Below are 27515 nucleotides of genomic sequence, written 5' to 3' on the forward strand. Positions count from 1 at the left end.
CTTATGTGAATTATGTATTGCACAGATGGAAGTTATCAGAGTTATCATGTTTTCAATTATACTGACCAGAATAACAGCATCTACTAAAAATCACTATTAAGGAAACCGTACAAATGGTAGAAGAATGATCTGTGTTTTTTAATCTAGAATGAGTCTCTGTGTTATATTAACCAAAATGTTTTCAGATCGTTCATCTGCTATTTTACAGAAGTTATTTTCCCGAGGTTATGATGATGTCAGACATTGCTAAAGACAGAATGACTCATTCAGTAAGGAAAAGAGGGAGTGTGTCTTCTCTAAGTGGTCGTGAATTCCGGCAGAAGGAACTTCATGGGTACACCAAAAAGTGAGTAACCGAATGTCTAATGACCTAAATTCAATTATTGAATAACCAGTGCATACTTCTTATCAGAAGAAAAAAATTTTCCTTTGGGACATAAAAAGGGAGAAGATGGGCAAGTACAACATTTTGAGTCATCTTTTGGGGCTATATTTTTAAAACGAAAGAAAAAGAGAGTGAGAAAATCTAAGTGGTATGTTGATTCCAGCAGCATTTTGTACTATTTCAAAGAGCACCCCCCAAAAAATCATCTACCCAAAATAAATACCATATGCAGTGTAGACCAGCTTCTTCTTACGTGTCTCCTGAATTCTTCTACTCAATATCACATAAATGCATAGATTTTGCATTTTATAATCTTTCTCTCTCTATAGGGGATATATATATATGTATATATATATATATATGACATTTAGCATTATTTTATACAAATTTTGTAATATATTTTCAATAGCTTTCCCCATAACCTTTTAAATGGCTGCATAATATTTTGTCTGCTTATAAGTCTGGGTTAGTTAACCATGTCCCAATTCTTGGGCATTTTAAGTTTGTTTCCACTTTTTTTTTCTTTTTCACTATATAATAAGTTTCTGCTTATTTTCTTTCTGGAAATATAATAGTGGGTTAAAGGTAGTAAGTACATTTTTGGCTCTTGCTACATACTGTATTTGCTCTCTTGAAAATATTAATTAATTTTTAATACTCGCATGACATTTCTTTTTGATTGCCATTGGAAAGAAAACAAAACAAATTATCTAATGCAGAGGTTAATAAACTTACATAATAAGCTTTCCTTCTTAACAATTTCCGTGGTATTGAAGGGTGTGCAAGGATGGGCGGCAGGAGCTGGTGTGTCCTACAGAGCAGAGACCAGAAAAACTAAAATAGATTTACATTATAATTCTGAAACCCAATCTTCCTACTTTCTACTCTCAGAGTGTGTTATATTCAACTTAAAATTCAACTTTCCAACCCTTTTACAGATAGAAAATGTAAAGGAGTAGCAGTCCTAGCCAAGGTCAGAGCTAAAGCTGGGAGAAAAATTAACCTCTGCAACTTTTGCTTCTGATGCTAAGCCATTTTGGCCTCTATTTCCAATATTTCAAGGTAAAAGTTCTATTTAAGTTTATTTTAAAATATTTGTTAGCTTAAATTCAAGTTTTTCCAAAAGAAATTTGTATTAATAGCCTGACATTTTGTGATTTAAAGAGAAACTGCTCTCGTCTGAAGATGAAACTGTCATTCCTACTTGCATCCTTTTCATTTACATCTTGCCTTTCAAAGCAAATTAGAAAGTCGTATAGAAGCAGAACATGGCCAAATTTGAATAATTAGAGAGCATCCATTTTTAATTGATGAAATATAAATACAAATTAAAAGTAACAAAAATACAGAAATCGTGTTACCAACACAGGAGGATACATTTTTCACTGACAAATACAGTTAAGAGATCATTTCATTGATGTATTTCAAAGTTAGAAATTCAGACTCTCAGAACACTCAGAATGGACTCTCTATTTGAATTTTTTTTTTCTTAGAAAACGAATGACCAGCTTCCAAGTGCCCTTACAGTACAGAGGTCATTTGGGAGGCTGCCAACTTACTTTCAAGGTCTTCAGCACTGTCTGGGACCAGACTTTGTGAGTGGTTCTCCTACATGAAATGAGTCTTTGACCAGCAGAAAAATTCTGAAATTTCAGTGGCTATCAAATGGAGGCATTGTTTTGAAATTGCAGAGTTTCGTGGAAAAAACATATACCTTTCTTTTGAAAGTTATTTAAAAACAATTTTTTCTCAGAGTCCACAGTCTCTCATGGTGTGTCTCCCCCTCTGACTTCACCCATCTCACTTCTCCTCTCCATCTCCCAATGTCCTCTGTATTATTCCTTATGTTCCACAAGTAAGTGAAAGCGTATGATACTTGACTCTCTCTGCTTGACTTATTTCACTCAGCATAATCTCCTCCAGTCCCGTTCATGCTGATGCAAAAGTTGGGTATTCATCCTTTCTGATGGAGGCATAATACTCTATTGTATATATGGACCATATCTTCTTTATCCATTCGTCTGTTGAAGGGCATCTTGGTTCTTTCCACAGTTTGGCAACTGTGGCCATTGCTGCTATGAACATTGGGGTATAGATGGCCCTTCTTTTCATTACATCTGTATCTTTGGAGTAAATACCCAGTAGTGCAATTGCAAGGTCATAGGGTAGCTCTATTTTTAATTTCTTAAGGAATCTCCACACTGTTTTCTGAAGTGGCAAAAACAATTTTTTTACTAGATCAATTTCAATAGATAAAACTTATCCTGAAATACACTGAGGACCAAATATATCATCTCATTTAATAGCCCCAGCATTAATCCTACTAGGTAGACCTCATTCTCACCATTTTACCATGAAATAACTGAGGTTTATGGTCAAGAAACAATTTAGTGAATAGGATAGAGTCCTAAATCATGAGTAAGGCTTATAGGGTCAGAGATCTTTGCCTACTTCTCAACCGCTGTGTTCTCCACTATCCTGCTTGTGTCCTACTCTCTGGCCATACTCAACTTCCACATTTATAATCCTTCAATGCTCTGTCTTGCCTCCAGCCATTGCCCCATGTTGCCTTTTCAAGGGTACCCTTGTCTGGAATGTTCTTGTTACACTCTGGCTTCATTCTCCTCCTTCTCCTGGATTTAGCTCCAACTCAACCTTTCTAGGAAGCTTTCTCCAAACCACTCAACTACAACCACTTCCACTTCCATTTGGATGTTCTTCCTTTCTGTTCCTGCTGCTTTTCTCTTCTACACGCTACTGTATTTGACTGGTTTCTTGCCTGTCTCTCTTGTTAGGTTGTGGATTTATTTGCCTTATAGCAGTAAAAATACTGATAAGGAAGGCAAAGAAGAGTAGGAGGTAGACCTACCAGGGAAGCCACTTCTTGGGTGTGGTGAAAAATCGGTATAGATTCAGCCCTCCAGTCTTGGTTTCTATGTCTACATCGTTTTACAGTATTAACTGGTTCTAACACTGATCCCTGGACATAATGCATATCCCAGGTGCCTTCTGAATTACGAAAGGAAGATTGAATTTATATTCAGTATAATTATTGTTAACTGTTTTTAGGGCTGGATCTTTTTTATTTAAATTATGTTTTCATTATAATGTAATTTTTATGTCTTATTCTTAAAATAAGAAACATCTTAAGCTGGATCTTACTCTCCCAGCATCCTAACTGGGAGCATGTCAGCATATTTCTTTTTATACCTTTCTAGTTATCATCATACTTCATCTATAATTTTGAATTGTGTTTGTTTTTCCACGTAAATAACTGATAGTCATAAGGCTGAAAATAGCTAACATTTATTGAGCCCTCACTATGACTTTGAGTGTCACAGAACCTCTGTAGCAGTGAGTGACAAACTATGGCCCAAGGGCCAAGTCCAACATACCACCTGTTTTTATATAGTCCCCTAGCTAAGTATGGTTTTTACGTGGTTGAAAAAAAATTTTTTTAATATTTTTTATCCTGTGATGTTAATAAAAATGCAGATTTCAGTATCCATCAATAAACTTGTACTGGAACACAGCCATGTTCCTATTCGTGTATGTATCATCTCTGGCTGCTTTCTCACTATAGAGGGCAGCGGGTCCAGTAGAAAACAGAAGACCCGCAAAGCCAGAATATTTGCTAGATGGCATTTTACAGAAATGTTTGCTGACCCTGCCCACTAAGATAGATGCTGTTACCATCCCCGTTTTGCAAAGGAAGAAACAGAAGCCTAGAAAGGCTGAGGTTCCAAAGCTACAGAATTAGCAAGTGGCAAAATGGGCTTTTGTGTAGAAGAAAGTATTATCATTCTCTGAAAATTGGCTATTTATGTGTAACTTACATTAAGAAAGTCTTCTATTCATTCAACTGAACCTGGTTTCCCATCCATGGGTAAGAGCAGGTCATGACAATGGCATCTTTCTTGTTGGAAGCTCAGCCTTTGGCAGCCCTCAAACAGTATTTGAACAGATGTGCTACTCACATGTTCTTAAAATGAAAACAGAAGCCTGAGGTTAAGTGACTTTCCCAGGATAATGTGACATGATAGCCAAGCTTATTTTTTCTCAGGCCAGTAGTTCACCTAGGAGGTCAGGCCTAAGGTTGGGGACTAAAAACGTCTCTCTTTGGTCTCACACCAAAATTACAGTGATGTCATGTTGCAAGAACTTTGAGTATGGATCACACTGCTCTCTGTTTAAACCCACTGGTGGCATCTAACACCCCAGTTGGGACAAGATATTCTTTGACTCATTCATTTATTCAAGGTTTCCTGAGCTGTTACTCTGTACCAATTACTGTGCCACACGTTGGTCATGTAAAGGTAACTAACTGTAGAGTTCTACTCTGGAGAAGGTCATTTTTTCAAGTAAAATGAAACCCACCTGAAAATTTTTTTCCTGAAAAAATGGAAAATACTGCATTCATTACTTTATTTGAGATAACTATTTATTGACCAATGAGTAAGTTCCAGGCACTTTGTTGGGTGGGGGAACCACAAAGAAAAGATCCCTGCTCCTGGAGAGTTTATAATCTGGTAGGATAGGTGGTGAGCAAGAAATTTTAAATGTGATGAATTTATCCTATGATTTCAACCTAGACTGCTGTGAGCTTGTCCTACACAGTTAAAAAAAAAAAAAATGATTTTGCCCAAACTGTTTCCTGATTTTGATAAATTCTCTGCCATCTAAATAAAATTAAAGCCCCCAAAAGACCTGGATGAAGTATAGCTTCCGCCCTTCAAAGAGAAAGAAGCTTGAGAAAACTGAAATGGCCATGATCCCAAATTAAACCATAGTAAAAACTAATATCATGTTGTCCTTGATAGATTATGAAACTGTTTCACATACAATACCCATATGATTCTCATAAAAATCCTGTGGGTTAAGTAGAGAAGATGCTTTTATGATCTCCAGTTATCTCATATATTATCTTACTTCTCTCAGGAGCAGAGTTGAAAATATTCTTCATTCCATAGCACATTGCCATCACCAGTATGGGCGAGAACCCGGTATTTATCTAGTTGTCCCTCTTCTTCCCCTTCCCCACTTCACTCCCGATTCTCAAAAGGTACCCACTCTAATTCACATAGCATGACATACGCCATAAGAATACACATATTTAAGTGTATATACATAGGTATTTTTAAAATTTTCTGTGCATTATGATGTTTTGACATGTTTTAAAAAAAACTTTCTGGCTGAAGAGGGACTGCCCGTCCCATGTCTAGCCAATTCTTGAAGCTAGCCTAGGTCTCAGCAGGGACCATGCCTTTGATATGCAACTATCCAACCCAGATCCAGCCCCCTTCTCTATGCCCCCCAACACCCAACACACAATATTCCTCTGTCTTAATGCCTAGAGCAGTCTCTAGCCCACCAAAATTTTTCAGACTAGCCAGTCTTAAACTGTTTTCTTTGCCCAGTTTTGCCTTTTCCTCAGAAATCCCAATTAAGGCTCTAGCCCCGTCCCTCCCTTGCTCCTGTCCTCTGCATCTTGACACCCTGGTGCTTTTCCACAGAACCCTGCATGGCGTGGCATGTCTCTTATCTCTAGGATCTGTGAGTATAGCAAGCTGTGTTTTCCTCAGTCTCCTCCGCCGTCTCCTTCTGTGCCACACCTGACTGACCACCTCATAAAAGAATGCAGAACAAGTACTTACCAGAGATTTTGACTGACATAAATGGTGTTGTGCTATAAATCTCATTTTGTTTTCTCACTTTTGTTTATCTTATTCTACATTTTCATTTTTTTTTATTAACTCATGTAACTAGGGATTCTAACGCTTTGCTTCTTACTGTGGCATAGTAGTTGTTTTTTTTTAAGATTTTTATTTATTTATTTGACACAGAGAGAGAGAGAGAGAGATCACAAGTAGGCAGAGAGAGAGGGGAAGCAGGCTCCCCGCCAAGCAGAGAGCCTGATGTGGGACTCGATCCCAGGACCCTAAGATCATGACCTGAGCCGAAGGCAGAGGCTTAACCCACTGAGTCACCCAGGCGCCCCTGTGGCATAGTAGTTTTTAATGTCACATATGTTTGTATCCATTCCCCTAGGGATGGACATCTAGATTGGGTTTCACATGCCACACGGAACATCTTTGTATGTAATCCTTCATTGGCATCTTTGTAAAAACTGCCCTGGAAATGTGATCAAGTCTTAAGATATCCCACAAAATTTTAGAAAGTAAAAAATGATAATAAATGCAGGAATAGACAGGTGCATGAACAGAGAAACAGACCAATGAAACACATAGAAACCTCAGAAATAGACTCTTGATTATATGGAAACATCATATATGAGCAATGGGGAAATTATGGATTTTTTGATAGATGGTGTTGGGAGAAAAATAGCTCACTAGGTGAAAGAAAATGAGGTGGGATTCTTACTCTATACCATTTTCCTAGTAGATTCCCCATGGAAGACTTATGTGTGGGAAGCTATAAAGCTAATAAAAGGAAGTTTCGGAGAATGTCTTTGTGTCCTGTGGCTAAAGAAAGAGTTCTCAAATAAGATCCCAAAATGAAAAAACAAAACCATAAAGAAAAAAAACTTGATAAATATAACTACAATAAAACTTAGCATTTCTGTTCAATAAAAAATGCAATAGGCACAGTTAATAGGCCAGCAGAAGATAGATATATTTTTTTAAATCATGCACATTGACAATAAAAAAAAATAGTCAAAGAAGATAAATAGCAGTTTGCAGAGGAAAACCCAAATGGCCAAGCAGAATATGAAGAGATGGTTGAAAACAGGACTATAAAGAGATGCTCGAACTCACTTGGAATCAGAAACATGCAAATTAAAGCAAGATACCATTTTGCATCCATCTGAATGGCAGAATATAAGAAGGGAGAATGATACTAAATGTGGGTATTTGCTAGAAAAATGAGAATGAAAACAAATATCTGTTCAGCAAATAAATCCAACAGTGTTTAGAAAAAATAAGTATGTGCATGCCCTATTCTCCCCATACACTGAGGACACTTGGTGAGATTGAATGACTTCCCACAACTCCGAACAACAGAGCAAATAATCTGCAGTTCTCTGACCCGAGAATTTGTAGATGTCATGAAAGTGTTGTCCTTTGTCATATGGGCCAAAAGGTGCGCTCCCCACACCTCTGGGCCAAACTGCGCCGTGCCTGCCAAGTTCATACTGAAGCCCTCACCCCCAGTACTTCAGAATGTGACCTTACCCGCTAACAGCATCTTTAAAGAGGTAGTTAAGTTTAAATGAACCCATTAGGGTAGTTCTAATCCAACATGACAGGTATCCTTCTAAGAAAAAGAAATTTGGACACAAATACACATAGAGGGAGAGGATGTGAAGACAAAGAGAGAAGACAGCCATCTGCACCAGGAACCGACCCCTCTTGCCACGGCACTCATAAGCAACCAAGCAAGCCGACACCTTGTTCTCAAACGTCCAGCCTCCAGAACTGAGGTCATGCATTTCTGGGGTTCAGGCCACCTGATCTATGGTACTTTTTTGTGGCATCTCTGGCTAACTAGTACAGTGTTTCTAAAAGAGGGGATGGGAGAGCCACCGCATAGCCAGGGAGTCGAATGGAGTGGCTCAGAGATGGGTTCTGCATAGACTGGCTGGGGTTCCAGCTTGAGCACTTAAGCTGATTTTGCATAAGTTATTGAGCCCGCTTTACCCCAGCTTCTTCTTCTATAGAGTGGGTTAAAAGTAGTCATTGTTGCTTTGGGGTATGGTGAGAATTCATTAAAAGAATACATGGAATGGGGCGCCTGGTGACTCAGTGGGTTAAAGCCTCTGCTTTCGGCTCAGGTCATGATCCCAGGGTCCTGGGATCAAGCCCCACATCGGGCTCTCTGCTCAGCAGGGACCCTGCTTCCTTCTCTCTCTCTGCCTGCCTCTCTGCCTACTTGTGATCTCTCTCTGTCAAATAAATAAATAAAAATCTTTAAAAAAAAAAAGAATATATGGAAACACCTAGAATAGTTCTTGGCACATCTAAAAACAGAGCAAATATTAATTATTATTATCACAAAGAACTTTGGAGTCAAATGAGACCTGTGTTTGAATCCCAGATCTACTTACCCAGCTACCATTTAATATTCTTTGAGTCTTACTACATCATCTATAAAATGAGAATCATAATGACAACAGTATCATGACTTTTTTTTTTTTTTTAGTATTATTCCTTTTATTCATTAAAAACATTTTTGTTGCCTGGGTCATGGCATTGTGCTAAGTGCTAAAGATACCATGGTGAACAAAACAGACTGTCCTTGAACTTGTGGTACTGCTCTTAGCAAGATCATGACTCACGTTGCTGATCCAGTGGTCAGTCCTCATCTTACTTGGCCTGTCAGCATTTAGCACTGTCCCCTGAGCACTCTTTTCCCCGGAAACAAGTTCTTCACCTGGCTTCAGGACTCACACTTTCCTGTTTACCTTCTACCTCATGGGTTCCCCCTTCTCTGTCTTCTTCCTGCTTCCTGTCTTCTCCCCAGAGAAGTTAATGTTGGAGTGCCTCAGAGAGCAGTCCTTTGTCCTATTCGCCTCTTGTCCTGCACTTAGCCCCTCAGGAATCTCCTCCAGGCTCATGACTGAGACATAGTATTATGCCCTCAAATTTACATCTCCATAACTCTCCCAAAACCCACAGTCATGGATCTGACTGCCTATTGACCTACTTCAGTATATGGTAACCATCTCAAACATGCTCTCAACTGAACTCTCTATCTAACTGCCCCCCTTCCTATGCCTTAGGAAATTCTGTTGAATCAACTTGGAAAATATATCCAGAATCTAACTACTGACCACTATCCCCGACATCTCCTATCTCAGTCTGAGCCACTGTGTTAGTTGGCTCAGGTTGTCATAATAAAATACCATAGATTGGGCAGCTTAAATAATAGGAATTGATTTTTTTTTTTCACAGTCCTGGAGCTGTGAAATCTGAAATCAGGAAGTCTAAAATCATGATGCCAACATGGTCAGGTTCTCGTGTCCACCCTCTTCCCGGCTTGTAGAGGGGTACCTCTTCACTGTGTCTTCACATGATGGACAGAGAACCCTGGTGTCTCTTCCTCTAATAGAAGGCCTCCAATATTTTTGGCTCAGGGCTTCACCTCTGTGACCTCACTTAACCGTAGTTAACTTCTTAAAGGCAGTAGCTCCAATGTGGTCACATGGTAGGGCAATAAGTCTTCCACATATGAATTTTGGGGAGACAAAATTTAGTCCATAGCGGTTACTGTCCTCTCTCCCCTGGATTACTATAAAAGCTTCCTGACCGGTCTCCCTGTTTTGACACCTGCCAGCCTATAGTCTATTCTCAAAATAGCAGTTGGAGCGATCCCTGTAAACTCTAAAGCAGATCTTGCTGTTCCTCGGCTCAAAACTCTCCGTAGGCTCCCACTTGCTCAGCATGAAAGCCAGGGTTTTACAGTGGTTCACAAAGCTCCTCATGATCTAGCTGCCTAACACCTTCAGAACCTCATCTCCTTCACCCTCCTGCTCGCTCCCTCTGCTCCTGCTACTCTGGCCTTTATGCACTTCTGCAGAAATACCAAGAAGCCTCCTATCTCAAACCTTGGGCATAGGCTTTTCCCTCTCCCTACTCCCTCAGCTATCCACAGGGTGCCTTTCCTCGTCTCCTTCAAGTCTTTGTTCATGGAAGCCTATCTTGACCATTCTATTGAAAACTGCAAACAGCACCCTCTCCTTGATCTACTTTCAAGGCCCCTTAATGAAGCAATTCTTTCCACTGTAGCATTTATCACCTTCTAAAAGAGTATATAATTTACTAGGTTAGTATTTTATTGTCTATGATCTGTCCCTTCTCACTAAGTTCCTTGAGGGCAAAGATCTTTGTTTGTTTCATTTTGGGTCCCAAGAACCTAGAAGAGATCCTGGAACATAACAGCAACTCAGTAAGTATTTTTTGAATGACTAATTATTGCAGGTTACTAATTCCTGAACAAACAAGTTCTGTTGCTCACAGACAGATTATGTTCCCAGGTCCACGTAGCTGTTAAGTCCAGGTGACTCAGGATTTTCATCTTGAAAACATAAGATGCATTTACAGCAATGGAATTGTTAAATTCTCGAATTTTAAAAACATGGTATACTTTTACCTTCTTGCTAAAGCACTCCATTGTGCATCTATTGAAAAAAAAAAAAAAAAAAAGAGGGGCACCTGGGTGGCTCAGTCAGTTTAGTGTCTGCCTTCTGCTCTGGTCATGATCCCTGGGGTCCTGGGATCCAGCCCCACATGAAGCCCCACATCAGGGTCCCTGCTTAGCAGGGAACCTGCTTCTTCCTTTATCTCTGCCTGCTGCTCCCCCTGCTTGTGCTCTCGCTCTTCCTGTCTAATAAATAAATATAATCGTTAAAGACAGAAACTTTCATTTGTGTTGAAAATCTGTTGAGATAGACCACAGTTCTTCATGTTCTCTGTAGTTTTGCGGCACGGTGGTAGTTTTGCGGTGGTAGCCGTGGGACCCATACTCTCAGCCTCAACTGAGAGATGATTGCCAAGGGTAATGCAACTTTGAATCTATCCATCATCCAGGAGCTGCAACAGAATTTTCATCAGCTGCCTTTGGCTTTAACCTCACCTTCTCTTGAGTGAACGTTAGTTCAGTGGGCTTCAGACGCTCTGATTTTCTATCCACACACTCAGAATTATTCTATCTTGTCAGTCACCTTTCCTGGATAATCTTCAGTCACATCAGAACTAGATTTTCTATAGGTTGTGTGGTTTATTCTTTTGACCTTCAGAAGCATTCCTGCTCTTGAGAAATATATCCTACAAGAATACATTCGTTGTCGTTTTCTCTCCTCTCTCATTTATGAGAATGTAACTTGGCCTTTCTTTGTATTATAATCTTTCTCTTACTGGCATGATGGGGCCAGTAATGAGAATAATATATCTCAAAGCTACATAAAGATCCAGCAAACTAGCTATAAACTAAATGGCCACAAAACTAAATTACCTTGCTAGATAACTTCCATCTTCTAGTGACAGGGTAAGAGCTGGTATGTTTTTGCTCTACACATAACATTCATAAAATGTGGATGTTTTGAGGCAGAAAGTTCTCAACTAAGTGAGCCTTTATGCATATTTCATGTTGTTTGCAATATCTTATTTCTTGAGCACCAGGAATAACTTTTCTTGTATCACCAGTCTGCCCCTTATGAGCCATAAATGTTTGTTGAAAGAATGAGAGAAAACAGAAGAACCAAAGTCGACGTGTGTACATCCTGAAGCCTTCTTTTTACTCTGTGCGTTCTGAAATATCTCCACTGGGAGGCAGCACATAACTTCAGTAACAGATTTAGGCGGGAAAACTGCTTAAATGATACCATTCAAAATATGATAGTTCCAGGCATTTTCTGGTTACAAATGGAAGAAAGAGATGATATTCTAACTTTCTTAATCTACTAAATTAATGGTTCCAAGGCCAGTTATACATTCAAATATTATTTCTTACTTCAGCTTTCAAACATCTCCGTAATAATGGCAGTGAAAATGTCTGGACATGAATTCTCAATAATAATTAGATACTATTGAGGCTGGTGAGATTTCATTGAAATTACTTCTGTGTCTAACAGTTATGATAAGAAGACAAGCCTTGTATTTATTCGGTGTAATTCAAGGAATGACCAGCAAATACCTTTGTAAGCTGTTTCAGGAGAACTGAATTTCCTTTCATCAAAGAGTAAACATATTCCAACTGCTTAGCTAATTTTCTTTTTGCCTCTTTCCTGCATAATCAGAACACAGGCTGTTGGGCCTGCATGGATGTTTCCAGTGTCAATCAGATACAGTAGAGAAGGGTTCCTTTTGTTATTGTGGACCAACTTCATGCAGCTAGTTCTGCATCCAGGTTAATGGCCACGTCTGTCCTCAGCAGTAGAAGATTTGATTCCAAGTATTACTGAAATTTGCACTGGGTTACAAATTGTTACTCTCCTCCCTAGAATAACATTGGTTGATTTGTTCCTTGTTTTCACCAGTAGTTTCTGCCAGACTTTCAGTTTCCCTGTGTTTACTTTCCATCTACCTTCCTTCCTAAAACTTGACAACTCTCTCGGATACGTTTTGCCAATAGAACCTTATTCCTCCCTAAATGCCAATAAGTTGATGAAACACAGAGAGCAAGAGCATTTTTCACATTTCAAAAATAAGATCACCTACAGCTTTCCCTTTGCAAGGAGATCATCTATCTGTCTAGAAGGATTGTTATTATAAACTATGGGAAGTCTGGTCATAGACACCTGACATGTAGCCACTTGTAATGTTGGACGTACACCCAATAAATGTTTTCTGCTGTGTATACAGCACTGGTAATTAAAATTATAAAGTTGCTTTTTGAGCATCTCACATTTTTATTTGTAAAAATTTCAAAGGGCTTGAGTAAAGTTGTTTATCAAATAGAAAATATATACTGCTTATTTTCCAAGTCAGTATTCTAAACGCTGTCAGTCATTCCCCATTTTCAGTGGGGAATCCTTTTTATTTCTCAATCTTTTTTATTTCAGAATCTTTTTTATTTCTCAAAACTTACCGAGCCCATATTCTGGTTTCAGATTAGCTACCCAGATTGCAAGCACTTCTGATATCTGATCTCTTCCTTCTGTTTCTTTTTCAAGGAATAAATATTTTATTTTTTCTCTTCAGCTCATTGTTTTCTCTTCACTCTTCCTTTTTCCAACCCATCTCATTTTAAGCAGATCTCAGTTTCAAAAAAATATCATAAACAGAGGTTTTTTTTTTTTAAGGTAACAAGTAATTTTCTGTAATTTGCCGTGAAGGTATAGTTTTAGTGGATACATGGTACAGAAAGCAATAGATGAACCAAATGTTTTCCTTTCTGCATGAGAAAGGATGCCAGGTTACAGCAAAATATCTAAAACGCCATTCTCTGAAGCCTTACCTCCTTCCCAAAACCAAGTCCAAGTCTTGTCCTCCGGTACTTGCAACATCCCACTTCCAAGTAGCAAATTCTGTATCAGTTAGAATTTGTAACAGTATTATATAATGCTTCTTATAATATTTTTTTTAACTAGTGATGTAGGGGCGCCTGGGTGGCTCAGTCGGGTAAGCCTCTGCCTTCAGCTCATGTCATGATCTCAGGGTCCTGGGATCAAGCCCTGCATCGGGCTCTCTGCTCAGCAGGGAGCCTGCTTCCCCCTCTTTCTCTGCCTGCCTCTCTGCCTGCTTGTGATCTCTCTCTGTCAAATAAAATCTCTTAAAAAAAATTAGTGACTTAAACAAAATAGAACTGTATTTTTCTCTTATGTAAAAAGTCTGGAGGGAAGCAATTCAGGGACCTAGCCTTCTTCTCTCTTCCCAATGTATAATTTATAAGGTCATCTCAAAACCCAAGATGGCTGCTAAACTCTTGAAGTCATACCCACATACCAGTCATCAAGGATATAAACAGGTTGCTCTTGATTGAATTCACTCTTTTGGGGAAACTCTCTCAGGATTTTAACAAAAATTTTCTCTTACATCTCATTGGCTTACAAGCCACGTGGCCACAATAGCACCAAAGAAATCCAAGAATTTGTCTTTAGTGTAGAGAGAAATATTTCCACTCACTTAAGAGTTCTGCTAACAAGGAAGGAAAGAACACTGGAGAGCCAATGGCAGGCAGTCCCCACCACGATGTTTACCCTGGCTTTCTTCACAACAATGATGTTTTAGAAACAGCCTAGATTTCCAGAAGAACAAGAGGATAAATAAAATGTAGTATGTTCATATATTAAATACTGTCTTGATGTTTAAAATATTGATGTAGATTACTATCAACACAGAAAGTTATCCATGATACATTTTCAAGTGAAGGGGAAAAAAAAGCCAAGCATCTATCATATGCTCCCATATGTACAGTCATGTCTAAAAAGATTTTTGTAATGTTAACGGTGGTTAGGTACTAACTGGGATTAGTAATGTTTTGTGTAATTTTACTTTAGTCTTTATACTTTTCTATGTTTTGAACTTTTTATAATGAAGATGCAGCATTTACATGATTACTGTGGAAATGAAAAGGCACGGAACAGAATCCCCTTCGTAAGTTTTGAAAAGTCAGTCTGCAACTCCTTCTGATTGCACACCTCTCTTCAGCCAGTGGGTTTTTTAAACTGCACTTATGACACTTTCCAGTTTCATACTGATAAACACTACTGTACTGATTATCAACTTTTCAGTAACATGAAACAAAGTAATAGTGAGGACTGTTTGTGAAAAAAAAAATCCTTATTTGATTTTTGTCTGAGACTTCCAACTTATGCTACTTTGAGTTTTGTACCAACACTACTTCTCTTTCTATGAATTTTTAACAAGGTGTTCAGTAGAAGAGAAATTGGGTTTTTATTAACACCTGCTGTATATTTGTGCAAGTAAGTTTCAAATTCAGTCATTAATGATTTAGGTGGTGGTTGTCCCTATTTTCTTTCTGTCTGAAATGATCATGTGTGAGACTTTGTTAAGGGAAGGTAAATAGGATGTTTGAAATCTGAGTCTGCCTTTACGACACGTATGGCAGTAAGCCCTTTGCCTCATTCCTTTTATCTCTGAAATGGGTAGAATAACTTGTTTACTAACTTAAGAGAGTCTTGTGAAGGTAAAATGAGATCCTTGCTGGAAAATGTTTTTGCAAAGTGAAAATTAGCACATATAATATCAGGACAGGCTAGTTTAACTTCAGATCAGGGGGCTTTTGCAACGTGGGGTTTTCTGAGCAGAAGCGATCATCTTTTGTGGGTACTGCCCACAACACCTGCTGCCCATGTGGCCAAACAGGTTGGTTGCTACTTCAAAGGGCAGCAGAAAACTGGGGAAAGCAGGTGTTACAAGAATGAGAACTAAATCACTAATCCAGAAATCTATCGTGAAAATGCAGCCATAATTACTTGCATCGATTTCTTGGGTTGGGTGGGTAAACCTTCATTTATTACACAAATTGTATTAAGGATTTTTTTAAACAGATTATCTGTGATTTTCTTAAAATATCATTTGCAAAAAGTTTACTCATTCCAAACAGCTGAAAACTAAGTATTTTAATCTCCTTGCAGAGAAAAAAAAAAATCCCAAAAGATTAAGAACAAATATCTGTCATTTAATTAAGGCAAAAAACATAGCCTGCTTAGAAAAGTGGTCACTCTAAACACACACACATAACCACACACACATACACACATACACGCTATTGTAGTATCTCCTTTGAAATGACATCTGTCTTAACTTCCATTTTCACAGGTGGAGAGACTTGGGGGTAGAGCTGAGACTGCCATTAGTGACAGTTGAATTTCCTCTGACCTAAGGAGAATTAAGTGGTGCTGGAGGGACATTAGGGTCTCCTCTTTGCTTGGGTCTCCTGTTCAGCACCTGGATAAGCTTATATTGCCTTGGTAACCAAGCCAAAACCCTTTCTTAATGTTGAAATGTTGAAAATGCTAATGATTTGCAATAGTTTGGGTGAATTGTCATTTCTCTCACCGTGTAGGTGAGTTTCTTGTTTTTCTTTTTTCTACTAACGGGATTTTGTGTGGTATGTTTAAGAGTGAACTTGTGAACTTTTATGAAGTTTAATAGCATATATAGTTGTTTCCCAGAATTTTAAGCTTCCTCCTATATTCTCCAGTCCCTTTTGTTAGTTTTGTCCACTTTGAGGAGAGAGCCTTTGCATTGTGGTGGAGATGCCTCTGGCAATGGCTTTTAAAACAGACCAACTCATGAACACTTTCTGAATAGTCAGATGCCTTGGGCTTCACTGGGCTGCATTGGGCTTCAACCACTATATGGAGACCTGCTCCAAGTAACTTCTCTAGGTCTTGATTGTTCCCTCTCTAAAATGTTTTAGACTTTAGACATTGGGATATTTGATATGGAGACTTGCTTGAAATATTCTTAGAGAAACTTTACCTTTGTAACATTTTTGCTAAAAGCAACAATGTGTTTTGTTGTTATTATTATTATCATAACTATTGAAATTTGTCTTCTCCCTTGCTTTTAGCTCCAGGAGTACTGTGTGTTATACAGATGAACCTAGCCAGGGTGACGAGGCCTCTCGCCTTACAGTTCAGATGGAAAACACCTATCAGTTGGGTCTGTTATTTTATCATTCATTCCTATTTTAAAATTCTTTTTTTTTTTTAAAGATTTTATTTATTTATCTATTTATTTTGGGTGGTAGGGGCAGAGGAAGAGGGAGCAAGAATCTCAAGTGTACTCTGTGCTGAACACACAGAGCTCATCATGGGGTTCCATCCCATGACCCCAAGAGCATGACCTGAGTGAAATTATCAGTTGGCCACTCAACCAACTGAGCCACCCAGGTGCCCCCTTATTTTAAACTTCTAATCTCACTATTTACTTAAAATAGTATCTGATAACATGGTCTTATCTTCAATATTAGCACAATATAAGGGGTTTCAATTAAGTGATTTGATACTGTTTTAATTTCGTCCTCTGCAAGATTGGGGCCAACACCCATTGCTTAGTTTTCTTTATCAGTGTTTCCTAAATCCCGAGCAAATCACTGGCAGCACTAATGTGTATTGCATAGTACTGGACCAAGAATTTCATTTCTGGGTATTTCTGGATTATCCTTGTACAGTTATTTTATATATGCTCAAGTTAAAGGAAAGATATATGCACTGAAGTTTTATCCAGCAAACCCAACCAATGTTGTTGATAGGTGTGGGGGGGGGGAGACTTCAAAGCCAAAGCAAATGATTTCTGGTCCCTCGTTGACAGAGGTGTTTATCCCTTTCCACTGAGGTTTTGGGTCTTTGAAAACAAAGATCTTTGCACCTGCCCCTATACTCCCAGATGGAGTCCACAGTGAATACATTTTCCCATTCATGTTTTTGCATAGACCAACTTGTTTTCTCTAAATGTGTACCTGCCCGCTATTATCTGCCCACTGTATATAATTACTGCTATATAGAAATTCCACAGAGACTTGCCAATGACCAAAGGAAGGACTCTATGGGCCAGAGTGGTTCCATCTGTAGCCAGTTAACTTCAAGAAAATTATAGACCATCGGTGCATCCCATTAGGCCTTATAGCTGTTCTCTACAGTAATCCCCAAGACTACATGGATTACAAGGTTCTGTAATTAGTCAGTCTCCTGGTATTCTCACCGTGCCTGGGGTAGACAACTAATATTCCTGCCATCCAGCATAATTTTCCAATCCTTCTGGTAACCTTACCCAGTTTCCTTTGGAGAACCCCACTGCTGCCATCAGTACCACTTTTGGTCCATAACAATCTGCTAAAGCCGACACTAGCTTCAAAGATACAACAGTGACTAATTCTGGGATAGCATATGACCCTTTGATAGGTCAAGCCAATCAAAGCCTTTGAGATTCAACATAGACAATGTTGTTGGGGCTGTTGAAGAAGCCAATTAGGTTCTGAAAGTTGAAAGAAGTATGGCTATGTGAGCTTTTGCCATTCTGCCCCAACACATGAAGCCTGAGACCGGGAGAAAACCAAATCCTAACATCATTATTTGAGTCCTAAATTCAGCTATCTGTTCTTAGACTTTTCATTAGGCAAGCTAGGTTTGGGTCAGGTATTCCTCCACTTGTAACTAAAAGATCTTAACCATTCGATGCCTATGACATTGGGCTCTACACGCTGAAATGGTTTGAATTAGATTTTGACAAGATAAAAGATTTGAACTATGAAGTCCTGTGTTTCTTCTTCATAAGGATATATTTTCATAACATATTTCCTTTAGTAAACAAACTAAATCATCTTATCAATTTTAGAAGTACTGAGTGTTGAACCAAGTCAGAAAAGTAATGTTAGAAATAGCTTAGTATAAAGTTATTTCCCATATTTTCTTACAAAAAGTCATGTGAATTATTCCTTTAGGATCAAAGTCTTTCATGCTTAACAATTCATTTCTTAACCATTCAACTAGCTGTCTTGTTAATACTCAGACAAAAATGTATTTCCAATGCTACTTGTTTCTGAGTTTATTTTGCATCTGAGAGGTACTCTGTGGACCTTTGGTAAAGATTTTCTCTCATATCTACACAACACAATACTTCCCAAAAGAGTATTATGTGTGGGGAACCTGTCAATCATTAGCATTACTGTGTTTAATTTTTCACAGTCTATCCAATAATATTTGCATCATCTAAACACATTTTAAATGCTTAGTATTTTTGTCCTCCCTTTATCTGAGTAATTATAGCCGGAATGAGATGAAAGCATAAGTATAATTAACGAAAGAAAAAAGGGAATGGAAAAATCAAAGCATATTTCTTGTAATAAAACACCATTTAAATTTTCTCATTAATTAGAAGTATCTGATTCTTTTAAAACACTGACTGTAAGCAGGAGATCAGCGGTGGCTATATTTTTGTTGTCACATCGAGACAGCCTGCCTGAAAATGTAAACAACATAACAAAAAGTAGAACCTGAAGATGGAGAGAGAGAGAAAGAGAGACATCATTTGAGCTCAGCTTCCTTGGGGTGATCAGGCCCTGTCATCAGATGCTCTCATGGACAGAAACCGTCACGCTCTCTCCCCTGACTCCCCTCTACCGGCTAGGGTCCTTCCTGACTGTGGAGGTCTCACTGCCTCCCTACTTACACCGTCGCCCGATCTTGCTGCCTTCTCTGCAACATCTCCTCCCTCAACATGACGTAGCAAGGATAACAACCACACTAATAATAATACCTCAAGAGTAGGGGGGGTTAGTGCATGGCAGGCACTATTCTAAAAGTTTTAAATATTTAAACTCATTTAATCCTAATAAAAAACAGTGCATGAGAATTCTTATTATTACCGCAATTTGGGGAAGCTGACACACAGACATATTAAATAACCAAATTTTTATCTTTTCTGCCTTAAATATATTTTTGTAACAAGTGTTTCTTTCTTTCTTTTTTCTTTTCTTTTCTTTTGTTTTCCTTTCCTTTATTTTTTTTCATTCCAACCTTTCTTCAGATCTTTGCTTTTCAATTTCTAAAAATATTTTTCCCTTAAAAAAAAAATCCATTCAAAAAAAGAAAGAAAAGGAAAAGAAAAAACTTTTGCCATTCCCATTAGTTGAATCTGAAGGTAGATTAGGGAGATCATTTGGGAAGGCAAAAGCTGAACATCCACGCTTTCTTTGTCTTTGCAGCTCAGCGTCCCAGCCTGAGCAAGGCAAGGGATAATTCTGGCTGCATAGGGGAGAGGTCACAAAACAATGACAAAAGAAAATGAGAAAAGAAAAGTCCATGATGATATTTCAAAATAGATCTAGTTAATGAGATTTAAAAAAACAAAAAACAAAAAACACACACACAAAGCCCAGGGCAGAAAGGAAATTGGTACAGCTAGACAGTAGGAGCTACTGGAAACAGGAACTCGGGGACAACCAGGATTCTGTCTTTCCAGCACAAAGCTGGGTGTAGGCCTCCTTTTCTCACCGTGGCCTGCCTTCCTCTCCATGGTGAGAGTCATGGCCTTCTACAGTTCCTCAGGATCACATGTGATAACTTTTGTCACCAGAAAGAGGTTGGCTTTTTTCCCCCCCTAGTTCCAGTTTAAAATCAAAATTCTGAGAAAGGATTCTAATTGGCCTGGCTTGGGCCATCTACCATAACCTGGACTTAGGCTCAAGGAGGTGATAACAGATTCTAAAGAATTATCTGGTTAGAGTTGAAAAACTCTCATCTTCCTAGGAGGCAAGAGGCCGTCCCCAGATATCTGCATTGAGGGAATTTACTGTTGGCTGAAGGAAATGATGTATACAAGTTACTCTAATATGTGGCCAAATTAAGTTCCATGTGAGTGGTGTAGGTCAAGGTATATGCAATATGCGTGCTGGGTAGGAGGGAGTGAACAACAGAAAGGTATAGTTAGAATATACATAACCTATTTAATTTAGTCCAAGCCAGGAATATCATCTGTAAATTTCTTGCATAGGGGAAGGGAGGGAAAAATGAAACAAGATGAAACCAGAGAGGGAGAGAAACTATAAAAGACTCTTAATCTCAGGAAACAAACTGAGGGTTGCTGGAGGGGAGGAGGGTCAGAGGGATGGGGTGACTGCGTGATGGACATTGGGGAGGGTACGTGTTATGGGGAGTGCTGTGAGTTGTGTAAGATTGATGATTCACAGACCTGAACCCCTGAAACAAATTATACATTAAATGTTAATTAAAAAAACCTCCTTGAATAGAATGGGAAACCACTCTCAAATTTAGCTTTGTTTCATTCAAGAATGCAGATGGAAATGTAAAAGATCCACAGAGGCTTGTAGGTGCCTAGGAACTTGCCCACATGGGCTGGTGCCCTATTTCTGACCCCATGAGATGGGAGCAGTCAGGACCAGCCTAGAGTTGTAAATCTACAAGTCTACCATGTTTGTAACCGCTTGTCTGTCCTATAGAACACAGATTCCTACTAACTAAATATTGGAGTTAATCCTCATACTCATTGTATCAGGTGACTCTCGCTTTAACCAATCCAGACGCATTCCCCCAGGATGATTTAACTGAACAATTCCCATATAATCATCAAAATACAAATACTATGTATTGAGCCCCAGGAGGTTGACCTAACTCAATTACAGCCCCAGGCTGTAGCCTTCCAGTTAAGTCTGGCCAGTGGAAAACTTCAGTGGAAAGTCAGAGTGGGAAGGAGAGTGAGCTGGGGTCTTTATTTCCCCCAAGCCCTGACTGTGGGTTCATCTCACGCTCTTTGCATCCATCAGTGGAAGGGCATAGCTGCCCTCAAGGGAGCGCTCTCCATGTGCCTCTAACGGATCTAGTAAGAGTTCCCTTCTCAGACCCCTCAAGCCTGGGTTAGGATGGGGTGACACCCTCAGTGTCACTAGTCAAGGGACACTGCACTATCCTTTGGTCCAGTTTCCAGCTTGGAACTTCTTAAGGAGTCTCTTTAGTAAATCCTCCAGGAGTTGTCCTACTTTTAGTGTGCCATATGTGTCTTGAGACCCTGATACAGTCATTGAAAATAAACAATAAACAATACTAATGACTAGTAAAATAGAATTGAATATAATTCTGGATGTCATTCCTTTATCTATATCAATTCAGCAACTAATGACGGAGCCACTATACGCCAGGCTCCGGGCACATGTGCATGTCATGCAATGGCAGAGAGATGATGAGGTTAATACTCCCAGGAGGGACAGGGAAGATTCCTGGGATGCAGAATAAAGAAGATCCATCTGAAGCCTCTGCTGTGAACATGGACTAAATGTGGTTAAGAATATAAGCTCTAGTCAGATAAAACAGGAAGTACCTCCCAGCTCTGCCACTGTGTGATTCTGGGCAAGTTACTGAATGTATTTAAACCTCTGTTTTCCCGTGTGTGAAATGGAGATAACAGTAAAATTCACCCCAATGATTTATTGCAAGATTATGTAAGGTAATAAATATATACTTATCACAGTACATGATATGTAAAATATGCTCAATGAAAGTAGTTATTATCTGTACTATGATTATTACCTATACAATGTTTACTTCTATTTAAATTCAGAAATCACACATTAAATCTTTCTTCTGCCTTTTGCATTGTATTAGACTCTGCAGAGGAAAAATCTGATCTAGCTTACCATTTCACTGGGGAGAAAGGCAGAAATGCTTTAGCTATTGTCAGGTGGATTTGGAGCAGTGGGGACCCAGAGAATTGGGGGTACTGAAAAGAAGGGATGATTTTTTTTTTTTTTTTACCTGAGGAGAAGAAGGTGGCAGCCTGGAGAAGACATTTCAGCTGACCTTGAAACGTGAGTGGATATTTTTCAGATGAACCAGATAGGGAAGGCCATCCCCCTTAAAAAGAGGGGCAAGAACAAATGTTCGCAAGCGTCCCTTGAAAGACAGATGAAGTTCAAGAGACTGGAGCAGCCACAGAGAGGGCTATGGTGGGGGGCAAAGAGGTTAGAGGCGCTGGACCTTAGACTTTGCTACAGGAAATGTCATAGCCAGATCTGGGTTTTAGAGCGACCCCTCCAGTTGTAGTGTGGTATACATACATTGGAGAAAAAAGCTGGGGTTATAAGACCTGGGGGTCAGTTAGAAAGATGTTGAGACTTTAAAGTAAGTCATTAATAGTGGGAACTGGGAAGGAGGATACTTTCAATATCAAATCTCAACGGTATTGACCACACTCTTTAGGTAGTCTAAGAAATGGCACAGTGTGTTTTCTTCTGGTCCTTTGCCAGAGAACCTGTCTGGAAGCCTAGTTAAGACCATTTTTTCCTTAAATAGAGGCCACCCAGAAGATGAAATGTCTCTCCATGATTCAGTACTCTTTTGATTAGATGACGGGTGGGCGGAGAACATTTGAAATCACTTAGAAATTTCATCTGTATTTGCAGGTCCCACCCAACATTTTCCTGTGGTCATTGTCAATCAAATCCTGAAAGATGTGTTAACTAACTATCTGCAAGAAGAGCAATATGAACCAGAACTCTGTAGACAGATGGCTAAAACAATTTCTGAGGTATATATGTGATTTTCCCGGGGTTAATTAGAATATTGTTAAGAGGACAACTGCTTACTTTTTGATGAAGGCAATTAATTTGCAGTAGCAGTAAAAATGCTTATTTATATTTTATGAAAATATTTACGGGGTCATATTCTGTGTGTGTGTGTGTGTGTGTGTGTAAAAAGCCTTTGCCTAATACAACTATTATGTGTATCATTTTGCATGTATTTTGTTTAAAAAATGTTTACAAATGCCCATTTATTAAAAAATTTATTGCCAGGGCACCTGGGTGGCTCAGTGGGTTAAAGCCTCTGCCTTCGGCTCAGGTCATGATCCCAGGGTCCTGGGATCGAGCCCCACATTGGGCTCTCTGCTCAGCAGGGAGCTTGCTTCTCCCTCTCTCTCGGCCTGCCTCTCCGCCTACTTGTGATGTCTGTCTGTCAAATAAATAAATAAAATCTTAGGAAGAAAAAAAATTTATTGCCAAAGATATATTTTAGTGATCATTTTCTCTTGTTCAGGCTAGTTTCCCTGAGTGCCATCGAATACAGATATTGTGGTTTTTAAATACATTTCTATTTTTATCAACTAAAGTGCTGGCACTCCATTAGGTTTTCTTTACTTTCCTCTTTATAACAAGCTCTTTAATAAACATTCATGGTTAGTCCTATTACAGGAGACTCCAGACGTGTGCTCCCTTAATTAGACGTAAACAAGGTGGTATAACTCTCACGCCAACATTCTTTGAAGGGAAGCCGTCTTAACATAGATTTTCAAAGAATGTAATAAATCCTTTAAATCCTGTTCTCTGGATTACAGTTTCTTCATGTGTCTTAGAAAATGTAGATTTATTGCTGGTGCTCTAATTTTGTCTCTAAATGTCCTATCTCAGGAGAACGGTGCTTAAAGGAAATCATAGTGAAGTTTCTACAACAGTTACTAAAAATCCTAAATCCAGCATATTTATGACACATCATGTGATTTTCCTAAATCCACCATATTTATGACAAAGATAAAGCCTCCTAAGTTTCAGAGTGACTAAGTAAGGACCTTTTTTTGCTGTTCTTCTTTCAATTTCTAGGTTATTAAAACCCAGGTCAAGGACCTGATGATTCCACGGTACAAGCTAATTGTAATTGTTCACATCGGACAACGGAAAAGTGAGAGCATTCTTATTGGAAGCAGGTGCCTCTGGGATCCTAAAAGTGACACCTTTTCATCTTCTGTTTTCAGAAATTCTTCTCTCTTTGCTCTTGCAAGCGTCTATGCAGTTTACTTCGAGTGACTGAAAATAAATCCGTTCTTACTTTTTAAAATCAAAATAGACCATATCTATGTACACGAAAGCTTTACTGCCCAAAAGTTTGAGAAAGAAACAACACTAATATTTCAAACAATTGGAATTTTTGGACTTTTTTATGCTCCTCTAAGAACTGAGGGAGGGAAGGGAGGCAAGGAAAGACTCTTGTTTATCCAGAGGAGGAACTAAGTCTTGGTTCTGCTGGATTGTTCCTCATAAACATGGATTCTTACTTTTGGTACTAATTATTTTAATTGCTCTTTGTAGCGAGAATTAAAATTCCCTGTGTTGTTTTTGATGAAGAGAAGTTAAAGACAAACAAACATGGCTATATACCCTGACCAATAAAGGGCAGAAGAATATTCAACATAGTATACAAATGATACACGTGAATGTGTCTCAGTGCTGCATATAAAAAAATACTGGTTTTCATTTCATGCTTAATAAATTGAGCAGCATTCATTAACTGCAATTATTGTTACATGTACCTGACAGTTGAAACTGCTGAGGTAGAATTAATGATTTCATAACAATTATCGTCGTCCCACGGGGCTGCTCTAGCTAAAACTAGAAGCTCTTGTGGGTTGCCTGCACTTTACAAAACTGTGGGAGAACTGAATGTCGGCTCTCCAGTAATGGAAACTATAAAGCGAACAAAGGCTTTTAGGGCACTGCAGTAGACATTGCCGTATTAAATATACATGATGTTTAATAGGAAATGTATCTGTAACACTTAAAATCATCTATTGGAAAGAGACACCGCTTTTAAATAAACACTCTTTAAATAGGTTTTCCTTGGCTAACAAACTTTTTACATTAAATATATAGCTGGCAGCTTAACAAATAAAACATGTGTATTTACTATTTTGTTCCTATGAATTTAGTGCAAAAGTGACCCAGTGCAGCTTTGAATGGATGGCGCTAAAATTTACAGGGGGCTGAAATAGCTTATTCTTCTGCCGGTTAATGTAGCTTGTCCCATGGATCATTTATTTTTACAGAGCTTTCAACCCTTTGTGTGCATATGAAATGATGCTGAGACGTTGTTCCCGGATGGTGAGTGAACTGCCCAGAGGACATTTGTTAGTCAAAGACCAATTGTACACATGTGGAGAAAATTAGAAACGCTGTAGTCTTAAGAGAAAAAACTGATGTGTCATTCATGTCGAAAAGAATTTAACAAATAGGAAAATGGTCAATGTTTTATAGCTTTAAAATGTATTGATGTCTTATTTTCCCCCAAAAGAATCTGTACTAAAAAAAAAAAAAAAAATGTATACTTTAAAAATCCCTTTCCTTCTATTTGTTCTGACTTTTAAGGTAACTTTTCAAAATGAATTAGTCAATTTTCATTATTTTTTTCTGTTACTGCCTTATTGGGAATATGTGTAATAATTCATCACAACCAATATTTGTCCATCTCCATAGGCCACTTTTGAATCTGGATTAGATCATAAAGAGAGTAAGTAAATGAGCTGCATATTTTCATTACACATTTGTGAGGATCTCCCGTCTTGGAGCAGTAGAAGGGGCAATCCTACTGCAATTTCACATGAGTAAATCAGAATGAAGAAAATTGCTTAGTAGATAGAATGTCCACTACAAAAACGGCTTTATTTTTTTAGAGTCCTAACGTCTCATCCATGAGATAATTTCTTACCATCTGTCCTAGGCTGTGTTAGGATCAAAACCTTAAAACATGAAAGTACTTAAAAAGCAAAAAAGAGTTAGTTAAACAGCATATTGCCATGTACTATAATTCAGTCAATGATGAAATCTAGAAATTATATAGCAGCATAAGAATATACAATAAAAACCCACTAATTGCGACTAACTTGGAAGAGTGCTGGTTATCACAAAAAGCCTGATGACAGGAAGCTTTGATGGTTGCATTAGCTAACACCATGGTGGTAATCATATGTAAAATACAAATGTATCATGTCAACACATTGTATACCTTAAACTTACACCATGTCAATTGTATCTCAGTTTTAAAAATAAAGCCTTTTTTTTTTAAAGAAATGACACTGTAAATTTGAGGGAATTGTTTTACTTTGAGACACCCTGAACTTTCCTAGTATTTTGCCTTCCCAATTGGTGTTCATCCTAAAGTGACGTCCTCCTTCCCAGACCTGCCGTGCCCACCCCCACCGCAGAACCCTCACTCATGCTTTTCCCTACTCAGAACACCCCTTTTCACTTAAAGCAACTTTCTTCCCTTTTCAGAATCAAACTCTAGTCTTGTCTTTTCTCTAAATCCTTCTCCATCCATTCTTTCCCTCCTCTTCTCTCTCTGCTTTCATCTCTCATAGTTGGGCTCCTGATTGTTCTCTAGGTCATTTGTGAATAATAATTTTGTTTTCCTTACTAGACTGAAAGCATCTTGAGTTCATGGACCACATATCCTGACAGCACCAAACAATAAAACTGAACACATTTTAACTTTCAAGTAAGATCACAGGCACTGATTGCCCTCTGCTACCTAGTTACCAACAAGAAAGATAATAGTAACACAGTGTTTAACTCTAGAGGAGCCGGGATGCTATAGGGATGATAAGTACACAAGTGACCACAGTATAGGCTAGAATATGTTTTCATAAGAAAAGTCCAGAATATCTTTATCTGCTCAAGGGAATTGGGCACAGCTTCTGAAGGAAGTAGCACTTCCTTGGGCTCTGAAGTTGCTAAGTAGAATTTCAACAGACAGAGGTGTTCAGAGTACAGGAAGAAGTCTAGACTGGATAAAACACAGTGTTCATGAAGATAAGTGGTTAGAACGCAGACTGGAAGGGTCCATGGATGGTAACCTGAATGTCTGGGCAGGAAAGCTACACTTGAGTAGTCACTGAAGGCTTTTCATTCAGCTCCTCAGGTATGAGCAGTGACCCTTTAAGAAGACGAATCTGTCAGTAAAAAGCAGGAAGACCACCCAGGAGACGGGAGAGATGATGAGAAGCTGAACTGAGTGAAATGGAAAGGAGAGGACAGTTGAATGGGACGGTTTAGGGACAGTCTTCATGATGAGGCAAATCAGAAGGAGGAATCCCAGGTGACCAAGAGGCTCTGGATGTTTTCAGTCTCAGGTCTGAGTCCTGCTGTCCTAGTCACTAGTTAAGTAAGTGACCTTAAGTAAATGACATAACTCACTTAAGCCAAAGCTTCCTCATTTTAAAGCAAAGCAGTGATAAAGCTGGTATCCACCTCACAGAGTTTTTTAGACCGAGGCAGAAGGTGGTGAAGAGGGCAGCTATCAGAGCCAGCCCCATGAAGCCCAACAGTGGCTCTCAGCAAGGGGCTTGGAGGGGCCGCCTTGCTTGCTAAAAACAAGCAATAGTACATGTTTACTAAGTGCTTATCAGATGGGAAGCCCTCAATC

General features: G+C 38.8%; 1 protein-coding gene across 1 annotated transcript; it reads left to right on the forward strand.

Moving 5' to 3' along the window:
- The first annotated feature begins 227 nt into the window (after positions 1–227).
- Positions 228–24435, forward strand: LOC111143699 (Tctex1 domain containing 1). The gene is made up of 4 exons (XM_022497522.1): positions 228–346; positions 16385–16476; positions 22730–22854; positions 23921–24435. Exons 1-4 carry the CDS (start codon positions 228–230, stop codon positions 24122–24124), a joined length of 540 nt encoding a protein of 179 aa, XP_022353230.1. The 3' UTR covers positions 24125–24435.
- Positions 24436–27515: the final 3080 nt, after the last annotated feature.

This window comes from Enhydra lutris, unplaced genomic scaffold (genome assembly GCF_002288905.1).
Source record: "Enhydra lutris kenyoni isolate GAN:26980312 unplaced genomic scaffold, ASM228890v2 scaffoldscaffold9, whole genome shotgun sequence".
Taxonomy (NCBI): domain Eukaryota; kingdom Metazoa; phylum Chordata; class Mammalia; order Carnivora; family Mustelidae; genus Enhydra; species Enhydra lutris.

What these genes read in the sequence shown, in the direction of transcription:
- LOC111143699 (XM_022497522.1), top strand. Translation starts at nt 228, where the DNA reads ATGATGATGTCAGACATTGCTAAAGACAGAATGACTCATTCAGTAAGG. An exon ending in CTTCATGGGTACACCAAAAA is followed by an intron (nt 347 to 16,384) that starts GTGAGTAACCGA and finishes CCTTGCTTTTAG; the next exon opens with CTCCAGGAGTACTGTGTGTT. An exon ending in GGAAAACACCTATCAGTTGG is followed by an intron (nt 16,477 to 22,729) that starts GTCTGTTATTTT and finishes CTGTATTTGCAG; the next exon opens with GTCCCACCCAACATTTTCCT.